This window comes from Zonotrichia albicollis, chromosome 4 (genome assembly GCF_047830755.1).
Source record: "Zonotrichia albicollis isolate bZonAlb1 chromosome 4, bZonAlb1.hap1, whole genome shotgun sequence".
NCBI classification, from domain to species: Eukaryota; Metazoa; Chordata; class Aves; order Passeriformes; family Passerellidae; genus Zonotrichia; species Zonotrichia albicollis.
The window spans coordinates 8,348,586-8,364,984 of record NC_133822.1 but is presented as its reverse complement, the minus strand read 5'-3'; the positions used below and the strand labels follow the sequence as shown (position 1 = coordinate 8,364,984).

The following is a 16,399-nucleotide window of genomic DNA, read 5'->3' as shown; positions in this document are numbered from 1 at the left end:
CGGGGAGGGGAGGGGCGGAGCCAGCGCGGCCGGTGCCGATTTGTTGCTCAACAAAAGTTGCGGTATTTGAGCAAATCTTATTAAGGATGATGATATGGCTGCTTGGAGGAAGGAGCCTGATTTGATTTGGTTTTGATTTTTCTTATTATAGGTTTTATTTTCTTATTCTTGGGGGTTTTTTTAAATTTTATTTTGTTTTCCGCTGTTGTGTTTTACTCTCATAGAATCACAGAAGCAGAATGTCCTGAGTTGGAAGACATCCAAAAGTAACATCAGTGCAATTCCTGGCAGTGCACAGCACACCCCACAAACCTCACCCTGTGCCCGAGAGCATTTCCAAACCCTTCTTGAGCTCTGTAGGCTCAGTGCAGTGAGCGCTGCCCTGCAGAGCCTGTTCCAGGGCCCAACCACCCCCTGGGTATAAAACCTTTTCCCAATATTCAACTTAACCTTTATTTTACAGCTGTTGTGTTTTTATTATATTGTAATTTATTTTATTTTATTTTATAGAGGCTTATTTATTTATTTATAAACATCTGATCCTGCTAGAGCTGAAAAATTAACTCACATGTGCTCTTCCTGGCCCCCTACATGAGTTACCCACCTAAACTAGATAAAAGAGAGGGATTATTCCTGGAGCTAGGATTGGTAGCAGTAAAACACCTTTCCTATATACGTTCCTTAACGAAAGTTGTCCCATGTCCCAGCTGCTGCTGCTTTGGAGCTGATTATGGGTTTGCACGTGAGAAAGCCTGGGGGCATAAATTTTATTGTTATTTAAATTTTTTAAAAATTAATTTTAATTTTATAATTAAATTTTATTTACATTCTTATTTAATTTTTATTTAAATTAATTTATATTGATTTGAGGTCTTTTTTTAACTTTCTAATTAATTTCATTTTTTCTATTCACATTGCTTGGTCTCAGAAAACAGCTTTACTTTTGGATGTCTCCCAGGCCATCATGGACACATTCTTTCTCCAAGTGCATTTTAGGACGAAAAAAAGCCAATTAAGATGCATTAAATGTTGTGGCTTCCCGGACAGATTGTAAGTTTTTTGTTCAAATCAGCTCTGTGGCTTCCCCTGACCCTGCTCTCTCCAGGAATTCCAGGGGGCTTTTTGCCCTGAGAGCAAACTCCCCTAAATATCACTGGAATTTAGGAGAAACCACATGGCCATTTCCTTCTTGCTGGATAGAAAGGATTTCCAGGCCAGGTCTGTCGGTGAGAAGATCAGAAAGAAGAACACCAGCTGCAGATGGGAGCTGTCAGGGCAGTTGCTCTGTTGGTGGCTCCAGTTCCTGTCACCAAGGTCCTGCTGCAGGTCCCTGGTCACGGCTCCTGGGAGCTCCCCAGCTGTTGAGCAATGGTGAAATCAGCTCCTCTTGCGAAACATTTCTGTCATTTGAGGTCTCGAGTGCTTGCCCTGGGGCCGTGCTGTGCACACAGGGCTGGAGCACTCCAGCTGCTCTCTGAGCTCTGAGCTCAACAGCTCCGAGACCAAAGCGCTGCTGCCTCAAAGGGGAAAGGTATTGAATTCGAGTGAGGCTGGGAAATCATCACAGCCTCAATGGGAAAAGTATTGAATTCAAGTGAGCCTGGGAAATTATCAATCACAGCTCAAAGGGGAAAGGTGTTGAATTCAAGTGAGGCTGTGAAATCATCACAGCTCAAAGGGGAAAAGTATTGAATTCGAGTGAGGCTGGGAAATCATCACAGCCTCAAAGGGAAAAATTATTGAATTCAAGTGAGGCTGGAAAATCATCCCAGCTTTGCCAGGGTACCTGTTGCTGATTCCCTGACTTCTGGGACTCTGGCTGGGCCCTCCCAGGGGGCTCCTGGCTTTGTGTCAGGAAAGAGACACACACAGTATCTTTTTGGTCTTCAGGTTCTTGTCTGTTGTTATCTTATCTAGAGTTTTGCACGCTGCCCACACCAGGCTCAGTGCACTGGAAAAGCACCACAAAAATTGCCAACAATCTCTCATTACAAGGTCTTTTAAAGCTAAACTATCCAATTAAGAACTGACACCTAGATTATTTTCCCTTTTACCCAAATAACTGATCCCACAGAGTCCACAATGCAGACTTTTCCACCCAATTACAAAATGCCACCCAAACCCATGAAGAAGAAGGAAGAAGAAGCGTGAAGAAGAAACCCAGCATCTTGCTTCCATCCACAACATACTAAAAATCCCAAAACCTCAATTTCTCACCAAGTGATACACCTACACTACTTTCTGCAATCCACCCTAGTGGATTCTAGTCTGTTCTGGAGTTTAGGAAACTTTCTCCCTGAATGAGGGTCAAAGTCAGTGCTCCCCTGGAGGTCTGGGCACCCCAGAGCAGACAGGGAAATATTCCCAGTGCTCTGGGTTTCCACACAGCTTCAAAGGTGAAAAGTATTGAATTCAAGTGAGGCTGGAAAATTATCACAACTTCAAAGGGGAAAAGTATTGAATTCAAGTGAGGCTGGGAAATGATCACAGCTTCAATGAGCTTGACTGTGTCCTGAGCCGAAGTACTGGGTGGGAAGGCACAAAGGCCTCCTGGAGCCCTCTGTTCCCAGGATAAGCCTTGGGGAAAAACGATCTCCAGAACCCAGTGGAGACTCTTCATGTCCTCTTGAGCCACTTGGTAAAACACAACCCCATGGTGTGAAGGATGTGGCTTCCTGACACACAAGTGCTCTTGACCTACAGAACAGTTGGTTCTATGCTCATTTTTCAGTACTTGTGTGTTAATTATTTCCCTGAGCAGGCTCTGGCTGTGCCCAGATTAAACACTGAGGGGGTTGTAGGGTCTGGGTGGGGCATGGCAGTGCTGGAGGGGGTGACTGTGGGAGTGCCCTGCATCATATACTGCGTTTAAACTTGGAGCTACGGCTCAGTGGGACAAAGAGACTTAACCTTCTTCCAACATCCCCTGAATAACTGAGAACAAATGCAAAACACAGGCAAAACTTGCTGAAAACCACAAATTGTTACTTGTACATAACAATCAATGAATCAATAATTAGAGAATACTGGAACAAGGCAGTTACTTGTTTCTCAGCCCATGCTTTGCTATAGTATCTTGTTTTTTAAGTGCTACACATCTTCTACACTTAACCAACCTACACCTCTCCCACCTGGACTCACTTGTGCATTAAAGTGCTTCCTGGGTGATGAGATCACTTTGTAGACAGCAGTGAGAGTCTTTATTGAGCCCCTAATGTAACAGACCAAACAGATTCACTTCTTTCTACAGTTCAAAGTAAGTATCTTCAATATTCAGTGAAAAGTACCTATGCTTCTCAGGTCTGAAATAAAAAATAACTTGGTATTTAATAGAGGAAGTAATATCAGAGGAAATCTTGGATGATTTAACACTGGAAGGATTTGTACTGCTCAGGTTGGACACAACTCCCTTGGTCTTGTTTAGTGTGTTTTACATTTATTACAGTTGGCTGCATCTGTTACAGCAGTTCCAAGGTAGACATGCTAAGCTTTAGCTCTCCTTCCTCAAAAATATTCCTGGCATTACTTCCTAGGAATAGATTTGGCCCATAAATTGCAGAGAGCTTTGGGGTCTCTTCAGAACATCAGCACCAGACTATAAAAGACTATATGCTTTCTCCTGTCTAATATTTTATTTATATTAAAAGTCATCATGTGTTTTTCTCTGCACTCTGGGTGAAGGTTTAATTCAGCACATATATGAAAATTTCCATATATCCCAAGGCTAATTATACATCACTGTCACTGATGCTGCAGCCCCTGTGACTCACCAGCTGGCTGCTGGAGTGCCAGGGTGGAGCTCAGTAACTCATCTGGGCAGGCAGTGCTGCCTTCAGCCCCTCACTGACCTGGCTCCCTGGTGCTCTGAGTGTCCTTTCCAGTGATCTAATGTGCTGAGGCCTCTAATGTATCAATTTATTCCATAGCTCTTTGGTAGCAGGGCTTTTCTGCTGCCTTTTATCTTAGTCTCAGCTCCAGCAGGAGCAGACCCTGCTCTCCTGTCTCCTTCCCTGCAGCAATTTCAGCTTCCTGACACAGCCATTACTGATTACAGCTGGTCATTGGCTTTTGCACTTTCAATCAGCCCTCAGCTCTCACCATGATGGCCATGGGGCTATTCCACTTGGCACACTTTATTCTGAAAGGACAGCAATTACCTCAGAGCTTTCTAACAAAGCTTCCACAGCACAAAACTTCTGGGGCAGCCAGGAGCTGTTTTCACTGTGTTTACAAATCCAAAGGAAACCTGACTAACAAACTTGGTTTGTTAGAACAGACTTTAATCTCATCTCTATGAGCCCCAACCTGAGGAAATACTCTGGAAGAGGAATAAATGGACATTTACAACACTGAGATCCCTCTCCATCATCCCAGAAGAGTTGGGCTTGACTCCCTCTACAGAAAGGGGCACCTGACTCTGGCAGATCATCAAGGGACAGCCATGCTCCCCCCAGAGCAAGGGTCATGATTTTCTGTTAATCCTGCTATGCCGAGATTGTACATTTCTTACTTTTGCTGGGGGCACAAGTTCTGCTGAGAGGACAGGAAGTTTCTGTAGAGAGTGTGTGAAAGGAGAAGAGAATCTAAAACCTCTAAAGTTTGCAGTTTCCACAGTCAGTTTTACCTAGTAGCTGCCTACAAGGACCAAAAGGTTTTAAAATTGGTACCAAGAGGTGTCACAGACATATTCAAACTTTAAAAGAAAAAAGAAACAAAACCAAAACCAAATGAAAAACCCCCAAACACAAACAAACAAACAATACCTCCCAAAACCAAACAAGCAAACAAAGAGAAAACACAAAAAGGACTAAATCAAAATTCAGTGAAGTATTTCCAGTATACCTCAGGTGTAATCTGGTGATGTAGCCAAAGGTCTCTGCCTGCATCTCTCAGTTTATGGTAACTGTCCTTGAGTCTCTGCCCTACTGCTTTCAGAGTTTTTCCCCTAAACAAGGATGCTTTAATTTAGAGTTAATGGAGAGCCTGAGTGGCACTGGGACCTATGGGGCAGTGCCACAAAGGGAACACAGGGCTGCTGGGGTGACACCCATGTCACTGTGGGGCTGATGTGAGCAGCCCATACCCAACAGCTCCCTGGACTTCACTGTCATTGCCTGGGACATGGGGAGGAACATCAGCCCAACAGGAGGGGGAAAACAACCATGGCCTTTTCTGATTTGCAGCCAAGGACTGAGAGGTCTGGGGAAGCAGTCAGCAGAGGGAGGCACGAGCACACAGATCCTGTGCAAACCTCAGCCCCTGGCATCCCTCCAAGCTCCAGAATGCAGGCAGAGGGCTTCAAACAGTTCTGAAAAACTATTTGTTTCACTTTTTTCACATTTATGTTTAACTCGTAGAGATCAGATGGGAGACTGAACAAATGAGGAAGCTGAAACATTCTCATTCAAGGATGTCTTGTCTGAATTATTCATTATAATCTTCATTCTCCTGTGGATTTTTCAGCATTTGAGTTTTATGAGGATTGTGGATTCTCCCTCTTTTATATTATCTTACTTAATGAATTGCAGAAGCTTTCCCATCTACTCCTTCATGCTCCAAAATCTCAGCAGAGAGTCAGCATTTGATAGATTTAGAGAAAATTTTCCTTAGTATTTTTTATCTTTGAGAAAAAATATCTTCAAAAAGATAAACATTTCATTAATATATGCATGTCTATGCATATACAATGCAAATTTGCCTCCTGGGCTTCTGATAGATGTATAAGCTGTTTACCAACTGCTCCTCTGAGCTGGTGGCAGATATTAAATGGGGCAGCAGCTGTGGGGCTGCTTCAAAACCCCACTTTGAAGAGCAGAGGATAGAGCTCGGTGTGACACCGGTCCTTACACAGCAGCTGAGCAGGAAAACAGCCCTTCATCTGCTGCATCTGCAAGTGAGATATCACCCCTCACTCACCAAGGGTGGCAGGAACATCACAGGGAAATCTGCATTGGTACTGATCTTCAAGAAGAAAAAAGCTCCTTTGAATAGCAAAAGGACACAGAGCAGCAGTACCACCTCCTGATTTTGCAGGATTTCCATCTTGTCATTTAAGCTTTCCACAGTGGGATGAACAGAAAAGAAAATTATGCACCTATTTGTCCTTCCTTAGTATGTGCATATGCTCCCCTTTGGCACTACCACAGCCTTGAAATGCAGGGTTTGTGATTCTCTGCAGAGAGGTGAGATGAAAAACCTTCTTTGCCTACAGCCAGCACGCTCAGAGAGATCATCCCACCAGCAGCAAGGCTCTGTGTGCCTCATCCATCTTCCCAGGCCACCTCAGGGCGACCTGTCAGCCAGGCACATCCAGGAGAAGGAGATTTTCTTCCCAAAACTCAGTGTTGCTGAGGCACATGCTCCAGTAAACAATGGCTAGCCAGAGGCTGACTAAAACATCTGCCTGAAATCCAGACTGCTGCCTCTTGTGCTGAAATGTTTCCAGCTGGCACTGCCCCAGCTGCAGGTTTTTTCTTCTCCATGGGCATGTGCAATTCAAACCCTGCAGTGGCTACAGCCTCTGAATTGAAAAGCAAGTCATGCAAATCCTATTGGCACCAGGGAACTGTTATCTTGCTAAAGGTTATGGATTTCACAGGGTGTGAGGGCAGAGGGCTCCGTGCCAAGTGAGAGGTGCGAACTCTCTTTTTGGGGTCTCACAGCACAAATCCCTGCTTATAGTCAGGAAACTCTGGGCTGAGACTGATGGCAGTGTTTGGAAACTGTGTTAGTCCTCAGGCAGTAAAACAATGTTCCAGAAACAAAAGCTCTGCCTGCTCTGTATCTGTCTTACATCTCTGAATCCACCTTGTTTGTATCAGACAAGATGTGTCTGATCGGTAAAGCCCAGTGGAAAATACTTATTAACCTCTATTGACACAGTCCCAGTGCAGCCACTTCATTAATTTATCCCTCATTAGAGTCTGTTTATCCAGTCTAGGATCATTCCCTTTTAAGTACTGGTTCATGTTGATCCTCCATCAGTCCTCTGGCACCTCTCCAGTTTTCCAAAGTTTGTTAAGATCTAAAATGGGTGAAATGAGAGTACTGAGCTACTGATCTTAAGAACAGAAGTGTACATGACCCAGGCTTCTGAACTTCAAGTGTTTGTATTTAGCAGGTGATGTTTCACATCCTCCTCAGCTACAGGTTGTAAACTATTCCATCTGGTATAGATGGACCCTACTACCTTGCTCTGATGTAGTAAAGCAGTAATTATGAACACTTGGTGTGATGCTTTTCCCATCTGATGGATATAAATGGTAAGACTGTAAATAACAGAGAAGCTATTCCTAAATTAAGATTGCCAGTGATATTTTAATGTCTTCTTACTGTCTAAACATACTTAAGTTTTTATATTTCTGTTTGTTGCCTTGCATTCTCAATAATCTGTTTGCAACATAAATTTTATGGCAATGAATGTCTCTTGTGAACTCCTCCTTCAGATCTGTCTGTCTGTCATCTATCTATCTATCTATCTATCTATCTATCTATCTATCTATCTATCTATCATCTTCTCTGTTGAAATATTGCTCTGGTCTGACAAAATATGAATCCATTGATGTTTAAATAATCTCTGTCTTTGTAGTTGCAGGTGTAGTAATCTTTCTCATTTGGTGAGGCCAGAGTTGTGAGTGATAGGCTATCAAAGAGTTATTTCATGTTTTTAATTAGCATCTCCTCCAAACAGTGATCTTTCAGCTCAGCTCCTCCTTTTTGAAGGGCCCAGTGGAGGGAAGAATGGTCCCTCTGGACTGTGACTCAAATTCCTTCTGAACAAGATGGACATGGATCTCTTAGGAAGGTCAGGATAGGAGTTGGAAGATTCTAACCACCACAGAGCAAGAGCTTCACTGTCTGCAGCTTCAGGAAACCAGAGCCACAGAAAGAAGCTGCTCTGCAGGGACACCAGGCTCTTTTCTCCAGAAACAGTACCCACCCCATGGCTGTGTGGCTGTGCCTGGCTCCAGCCCATCTCTCCAGGCACAGCATCCCCGCCTTTATCTCCTCGCACTCACAGCCCACCTGCTGGCTCCTCCTCGCTCACATCCAGCCCTGGCTGGAACATCCTGTACTTGGCAGGAGGATGCTCCCCAGGACAGCACAGCAGACATCCTCTAGACACCCCGGGCAAACACGAAGAGCTTGCCATACATCCAATCCCTCTGCTTTTTGCTCCATCCCCCAGCAGCTGGCAGCAGTTTATCCACCCCAGCAGGACAGCTCCCACTTGGATGAGGTATTTGGGTGCTCCTGCCAAGCAGGAGGAACATCTGCAGCGAGAAGCTGGGACCACATCCTACTTCCATAACCAGCAAGAGCTGCCAGCACGGGAGGAGGTTTCTGTGAGCACGAGATTGCTGGCAAAATGCTGATGCATCTGTGCGCTGGACTCTTTAACCTGCTCGTCCTTCCCTGAACCTGTCCCCTTCTTCCCTCCCTTCCCTTTCCCCCTCCTCCTTCTGCTTCTGGGCACTCCCTTCCCTGGATCTCCCGTCCCTGGAGCTGCCAGCACCGCGGGGTTCCGGGGCGTGGGTACCTCCCCGCCTCAGGGAGCCTGCCACAGCCTGTGCGAAACTGCAGAGCATCTGCTTCAGCAAATTGTTTGGTTATTCTGTATCACAGAAATAACAAATAACGAGGAAAACAGTGATTTAAACACACAGGCACACAACCATTAATGAGCAGGTGATTAGAGAGACAGGAAGGGAAGGCAGAGCTTGCCAGGGCCATTGAAGGAGCTACTCTGGCTTTGGAGAGGATCTGCCTCAATATTGTAACTGGTAAGATGGAGAAAACATGGTTAGTGTGAAATTAGAGGTGTATTTGAGGGAGCTTAGGGGACTGAACAAAACTTACTAAAAGATGTTTATAGAAATGACCAAAGACACAGGAAAGGAAGGATCAGGGTGGAACAAGTATGGGAAGATGACAAGGAAGGAGGTTGGAGGGATCAGACATGACAACAAGTGTTTGGGCAGGACAATCACCTGGCTGGGCCCTGGCCCTGATCCATGCAGTCTGGCCTGCCTTCTTATTAAATCCCATCCTTGATTACCTTTGCTGTGTGCCAGGCCCTGGAAAAGACTCAGGGTCTGAGCCAGGGCTGGTTGAGGGAGCCAGGATAGGGGACACTGGACAGGCTTTTCAAGGGATCCATGAGAGAGGAGGGCCTGTGAAGACACAGAGTATGGGAGAGTATCGAGGGGGAAAAAGAGCCACAAAAGCAACAAGCAGCAAAGATTCTCTATCTCAACACTGAGAGATGTAAATACACTGGCAGAGCAAAGCATCCATAAAAATGATTACGTTTGTTCAAAGTTACACTGCAGTAATTTTTTGGGTGGCACCCTGGAACTTTACTGTCAGTAGACATTCCCCAGCCACCATCCCAAATGCTGTTTGTGAGGGTGCTGTGCTTCAGACTTTGAATGCAAAGTCTCAATTGCAACAAGAGAAATTGTAGGTTTTTTAAAGTAATTACAGTTGCTAAGACGTGTTCAGCACAGGCAGGCTACTGAGAAAGCAGCTCCAATGAATAAGATAAATTCAGTGGAACTGTAGTACCAGGAGAGAACCTGCAAGGTTCCATTCCAACTGCTTTCAGACACCTTCATTTGTATCAACAATGTGAGGAAAAGCATCACCAACAGCTGCTGAGTTAGAAAGTTGCTCTTAATGAGTTTTGAGGCCAATCATTTTCAACACTTTGAAACAGTAAACCATGTTTGAAAGCCAAAAGGCTGAGGTTCAACTGTCTTCAGAGATGGAAAAACAACTGTCCATTTGGATGCCTAAGTGAAAAATCAAAACAATTCTACCATCCTTCTGTGTGGAGCTTTGAGCTGCTGTGACTGCAAAGGATTCAAACAACCATGGTATCACTGTCAGATAACACTGCTCCAAAATGGATTCCAGTAAAGCCTGAAAAACAGAGCACAGCAGCCTGGAACACCCCAGGTTGCACTCTTGCCGTTTCACGTGTAGCAGTCAAACACAAAGTCTGAAAAGTAGATCTTGGAACTTTGTTTCCTCTACTCTTGTGAGCTTCTACAGGCACAGAAAGGATTTATTCTTCTTGTACAAAGCTATGAAGGGAATTAGATCAGGCTTAGGCAGCTGCAATCTAACAGAGAGCCTTGCCACCAGCCATTCCTTGAGCTGCTGCCATTGAGAGCAGTACAGTATTCCCTGATAAGAGAAATACCAACAGATAAGTACCTAGGAACATATTTTTTACATAATTACTTTTTACTAAGACTCAAATCAGAAAAATAGCACATATTTTCATCTCTAGGCAATAAAACTTGAAATATGTGCTTTATGTCTTTAAAATTCAGTAAAAGAGTTTGTATAACGGTGTTCAGAAATTATTTATGTTGATAAATACTGTTGTGTCACCCTCAAATAAAGCACAGCTTCCCCAGATTGTTTACTTCTGATACTTCTTCATAACTAAGCTTAAGAGACAAGTGAGCTCACAGCTCTCCACCTGTTAAAACTGAGGTAGGGATATTTCAGTTAAGAAATGTTTCAGATATTTCTCTTATCAAAAGTATCAGAGAAGAGAAAACACAGAGTTCTTTTGACAGCTCTTCTGAGTGAAAGAGGCACCAGCACACAGGCAGCAGGGGAAACCTTGTTGGTGCTCAGGTATCAGCTCCATGCTCAGCCAGCACAGCTGAATGCCAAAGCCTGGTGAGGAGGAGCTTTGGCAGGCTGGAGGAGTGCTCACATCATCTCAAAATCAGCACAAACTGGATGTCAAAGGACAATTATAAGTGAAACCAACAGTGCCAGTACAAAATCTGCTGTTTCCCTAATGAACTGAGAGAACTCCCAAATTGACCAGTCTTGACAAAGGCCATCTCTGTAAATTGGTCTTGCTAATTACAAGGCTTGTTTTTCTCTTTCATCCTGTGAATATTTTAAATATCACAGTGCCATTCAATCTTTTTTACATTGACAATGCTGAAAAATGTAAATAATATCTAGGTAATTCACTCTCTCAAAGTGGGAAGGATCTGTCAACTCATATAAAGTGGAACATGAATTCCCATGCTATTAATTTGAAGTGAAATATCCATGGGCTGCATGAAATGCACACTCATGGTTTTAAAATACAGACAGAAGCATCCAGCAATATTGCAAAAATATTGAGGAGTTATCAGGTAAAATGAGGGAATGCCAGAATAATCTCTTATATGTGTTTCAACTTTTAAAAATCTTTATTGAGGAAAAAAAATCACATTAAATCCTAAAAAGTGACCTGCAGTTTTAATTCCTGTTCTTGAATGCCCAACTATATCTTTTTTATACAATGACTGTACCAAATGTTCTCACTTCTTCTGTGTGTGCTGATAGCAATAATTTCTGACAATAAATTTGAGCTGGCTATACACCACATTTATTTTTTGTGAAATTCTTTAAAGGCTGTTTTCAGGTCCACTGGAATATTTTGGTTTTACGAATCTATAAAGTTTACAAAGTGAAATCCACTAATCTATGACAAAATAGATGGGCTATCTCATAATTGCTCTGTTCCCACTATTTAACTGCAAAGTATGTAAAAAGTTCTGTCTTTAAAAAGTACATCCAGAGCACACCAAGCATAAAAGAAACCTTAATGAAAGGCTGAAGTGACATTCATTGCAGCAATGCTTTATTTCTCCACATTGCAGTAACTCTCTATGCCAGTAATACCTTCTGAGAATATAGGTTTAATAGTTGCTTCAGAGTATCTTTCAGTCATTTCTCTAACAGAGCTCATACAAATTTAAGCTAAAACTTTCCAAGTGGTCTAAATAAGATGAGGAAATCATCAGCAGTCATTGTCAATGAAGTCTTTTAAATATTGCATTCATACTGCTTATTTTGACTAGGAGCTGTAAGTCTTCTATTTCTCATCTTGTGTCTGCTTCCATCTTAGGTTCAAATAAATGAAGAATATCCATGAGACAGGTGGTCAAATGTACACTGCTAACTCGTGCCTAAAACTAATTTTAGATAGCCTTGGTCAACAGTCTAGAGATAGGAAATATTAATAACAAACTTTTTGTAACTCTCTCAAACACACCTGCTGGTTTACATAACAACAGTCTGTTCTGCTGCTCAATTATCAAGAGTTTTGGCATCTCAAAGTATTTTCATTAAATCCCCTGATGAGTGAAGGTCAGTACAGTCCCTCATCTTCATTGAGTGTCTCAGTAGCCCAGGTATAGGCAGCTGCAGAGCTGATGTCACAGCAGCACATTCAAAGAAAACGTTACATAGCTGCACTTAAAATTAATTGTGCCCACAATAACTCTTCTCTATTCAGAACAAAGGCTGTCCAAATGCCAGGATCAGGTGTGGATGTTGATAATGTGACATTTGAAGTTAGATGAGATGAATTCTGCCCAGAAATCCCACATATCATCTGTGCATGTCACTTTCCCCTAAATATTACCAACGTGGATTTCATGTTCTTCCTGGAGTTTTACACTCCCAAAACCTGTGCATCCACAATCCAACCTCCCAAGAAGGCATATGCTACTAAATCAATTAATACTTCCTCTTTGACTAATTAATACTGGCACCTGACAAAAATACTTTGGGGATAGATAAAAAGACATTTCTGTTGTGACTCTTTCTATTACAATCTCCCAGTCTCAGCACTGGCCATTGTTATTTGATTGTTCAGCATCCTTCACTTAAATTAATTGCTTGTTTTTCTGCTCCAAGGAAATGTCAGTCAGTGCTCTGCCCTCACTTTGGCCCTTTGGAGTCTCATAATCCTTGGCTACCACAAGAGACTGTGGCTGACATTAACCAGTGTCAACTAGATTATATTGTTTGGAATAAAGATTGATGCTTGTACTTACAATGGATGTTATACAGGTAACTGAAATATATGATGCCCATTCACCAGCTTTTTAGCTTTATGTCAAAGCATTTGTAAGCAGGAAAATGAGCAATAAAAAGACTTTTAGTTACAGGAATGAGAAAGTGAAGTTTCTATGTCTATAGTTCAGGCTTCTCTACATTTCCAGCACTCCCTTTTCTGAGCATGACATTGATACTTAAGGTAAACCAGATTACACAGTTCATTTACTTACAGGTCTTAAGAAATTATTTATAAAGATAAACCCACCAGAACAGTAATAACTCTAATACACATAAATTTTCACTTTTCGGACGTCTTTGTCTTCACATTCTCTTTGCCTGTTGTAATAATAGAATGTATTGTCCCTTCTCTGGAGTTTCTTAACAAATCCAGTTTCTGGCCAGAAATCCACCTACAAGTAGAACAAAAAGGATAAAAAATCACCTGAACATGCTCACATTAAATGATGTTTGTGCATGACATTGCAGGGAATATAGGGTATACCTTCATAGGAAACCCTCATTTGCATCTAAATACTATTTTTCTATTAACTTGCTGAACTTTTGAAAACAGATTGAGAACAAGATGACAGAAACCAGTTTTCAGGTTTAGTATAAAGTTATGTGATCTGAAAAGCCTAGAAATAGGAATCCAAGGATATTAAAAATGCTAATTTAAAATTGGACAAGTCAAAGATTTTAAAACATCTTGTTTAGGAATATAACATTGATGCTATTCAGTTATTCAGTAATCTGGGAGGCTGCAAGGGTCTGCTTCTGTAAGACTGACATATATTTCAAGATTTCTTTCAGATCCTTCTGACCATGAAAAATGGGCTTTTCATTAGTAATTCAATGAAAATTATATAAGCTTCAGACTGTATCAGTCTCAAAGACAGTAGGATCAGTCCCACATAAACTCAGCATCACCCTGGTGCTCTTCACTGTTTTACAGTGTAAAGCTTTAAATTAAAGACTTAAGCATCTGCACATTCAACAGCTTTACGGCTTTAGGAGCTCTTTCAGCTTGAGCATCTATGACTGCTCCTGATTAAAGTAAACTGTGAAAATCAGGTAATAAGCATCTTAATTCTCTTCCAGGCAGAGCTGACAACAGGATGTCAAACTAGAGCATTCTCTAATTGGAGAGCCCCAGAAGTGGTTTCATCACTTACCTTATGGCTTCAGGCATACAGCTGTGTTATTGGCATTGTCTGTCTAAACATAACAGCCTTAATATTCATTCCACCTACATTATAACTGCATCTTTAGTAACAACTGCATTATAGACTAATGTGGACTAAACAAGAAATATTAAGTTGAAAGGATCACTGCCAGGCCCTGGCATGCTGGAACTGAATGCTCACTCACATTACAATTAGTCAGTTCTTTAATTTTCATCAGGGTTTAACTGCCAGGGGTTGTGCCCTGCTATAAATCTTGAACACACAGATCCTACCACAATAATGATGTAATTTCCTTCTGCACTTACTGAAAATTGTACCACAGCCTTTGCAGTGGTATCAGAGCCCACAATAAAATAATAAACTGCATTTTATTATGCACATCAAACTGCATTTATTATGCACAGTGTTTTGCTGTGTTTTGAGTTAACTGGATGGGGAGTGAGTTTCTTGGAACTTTCTGTTCTTTCTTATGTGCACGGCAGGTCAGCATATTTTAAAAGTGTGTTCTCCATACTGTATTTGTTGGTTTGGAAGCTAAATTACAGAGCTGTAATAAAAATTATATATTGTTTGCTGCATTAACCTGTTGGTTGCTATTTCGAAGCTAGAGTAACCATGGAAATTTGGCCCCTACTCAATGGCTCATTTGATGTGCTGGGGAGCATCACTAACAGCTGCAGTGAGCAGAGGCACAAGTCCCTGGTGTTGACAAGAGCCTGTGTCCCAACTGCCTTTAGTACAGCTCAAATATTTCCATTGTGGACATCATTTTGATAGAGGCCAAGCTCTGAGTGTGCACAAAGCCTGACTGTGCCACCACACAATCCAACTGCAAACTGAAGCAGTAGCATGACACAGGACTGACTCCATGGACAATCACCAAGTTTCCCATCAAGTCTATTGACAGACTAATGGGGAAGCTTCAGAGAGCTCACTTTGAAATGTTTCTTTCCTGAACACTGAATGATTCCTTTGGAGATCAGCTACATCTGTTCAAAGAGATTTGTGATGATTCTAAATGCATCAGAGATGGGGAACAAAACACAGGCTGGGGAGTGTTTCTGCTTCACTTCTGTGAAATGAGTTATTCTACACAGTTAACAACAGCTCAAGAATTCAAGTCAGACCTGTGAGGAAATGCACTGTATCAGAACCTAGCCTAAATGAAAGGTAATAAGCAGCACCTCCATTTTTATTTAATCATTTTATATGAGACAGAAGTTTAAAGTAGTAACTCTTACAAAGTTCTAAATCTTACCTGTTCAACTTGTTTTACTTGTTTATATTCCACCTCATCTCTGTATCCAGCTTGCTGAAATCTGTATAAGTTCTCTACAACATCTGACCATGTTTTGGCACGACGCACAGATTTTGGTTTGATGTCAGCTTCAGTCGTGACTTCAGAATCTTTAGGCATCTTCCTGAAATTAAACTTAAAAAATTAAATAGAGAAGACAGAAGCAAGTGATTTTGTTGGGGACATAGAGTAGTGGATAGAACAAAATTTTAAAATAAAGGAATTACAGAGGTCAAAGTCTGAGGTTAAAAAAGGAAAAAGTTACAAGCAGTTGGAATCCAATTAAATGCATTGCTTGATGTCAAACCCAACTCATCTGTACTTTTGTACATATCTTGACTCAACCATCCTAAATTTAACTGTGCATATTGATGAATTTAAAAAATTCTAAATGCAGTAATTTTGAATTTCCCATCTTTGCAGTTGCTGTCCCCTTGGGGCAGACAGGCAGATTTCCAGATTTTTCTTTCTTCCTCCTGCAGTGGCACCAAACTGGGAAGCACGAAATGAAGATCTGGGCTGTCACTGAAGAACAGCAAACACTCAGGATGGGAGAGGAGGGGAAAGGAGAAATGCACAGTCAGTGACATGGCCACAGTGCCAATGGCAGAGATGAGGTCTTCAGAGAGAAACTGGATAAGGAGATCCAGTTTTTCTCCTTATCCACAACCTGCCAGAATTCTTGTTTTCTACCTTTGCCCTAGCAAACAGACTGCCACTGACTTCCTCCTCACACAAAACCCATTTGTTCAGTCTGCTGAGACACAGCAAACAGGTTAATCAGCTGCTAAACCTGAATAGAGCAGAACTGGGACAAGCTGCAACTCAAATGCAAAAGAAAATTAACTAAGTAGATAAATGAGAAAAAATCCAAACAAACTAAAAACAACAGCAACAAAAAAACAATTAAAAATTGTAGACAGTGGATACTGACCAGGGATGGATTTGAACTACATTAAAAAAATAAATAATTTGATTTCTGATTTTCATTATATTTGCTTTCCTAAGCATATCTTATTTTGCTGCTCAAATAGAACTTTTGTTGCTTCTG

The 16,399-nt window shown here is 41.8% G+C and overlaps 1 protein-coding gene across 9 annotated transcripts in view; it reads right to left on the bottom strand.

Annotated features, from left to right (window-relative positions):
* Window positions 1-11,210: 11,210 nt before the first annotated feature.
* Window positions 11,211-16,399, bottom strand: part of MEIG1 (meiosis/spermiogenesis associated 1) — an 8,835-nt gene continuing 3,646 nt past the window's right edge. For 7 of the 9 annotated variants that reach the window (XM_074538760.1, XM_074538759.1, XM_074538758.1 and 4 more), the window contains 2 exons: window positions 15,310-15,472; window positions 11,213-13,277 (listed from right to left, as the gene is read on the bottom strand). In XM_074538760.1, coding sequence (XP_074394861.1) covers window positions 13,149-13,277; window positions 15,310-15,472 — 292 coding nt within the window. In that variant the 3' untranslated portion in view covers window positions 11,213-13,148. Of the gene's footprint in view, window positions 13,278-15,309; window positions 15,484-16,399 lie in introns of all 9 variants that reach the window. The other 2 variants (XM_014268648.3, XM_074538764.1) reach the window with 2 other exon arrangements.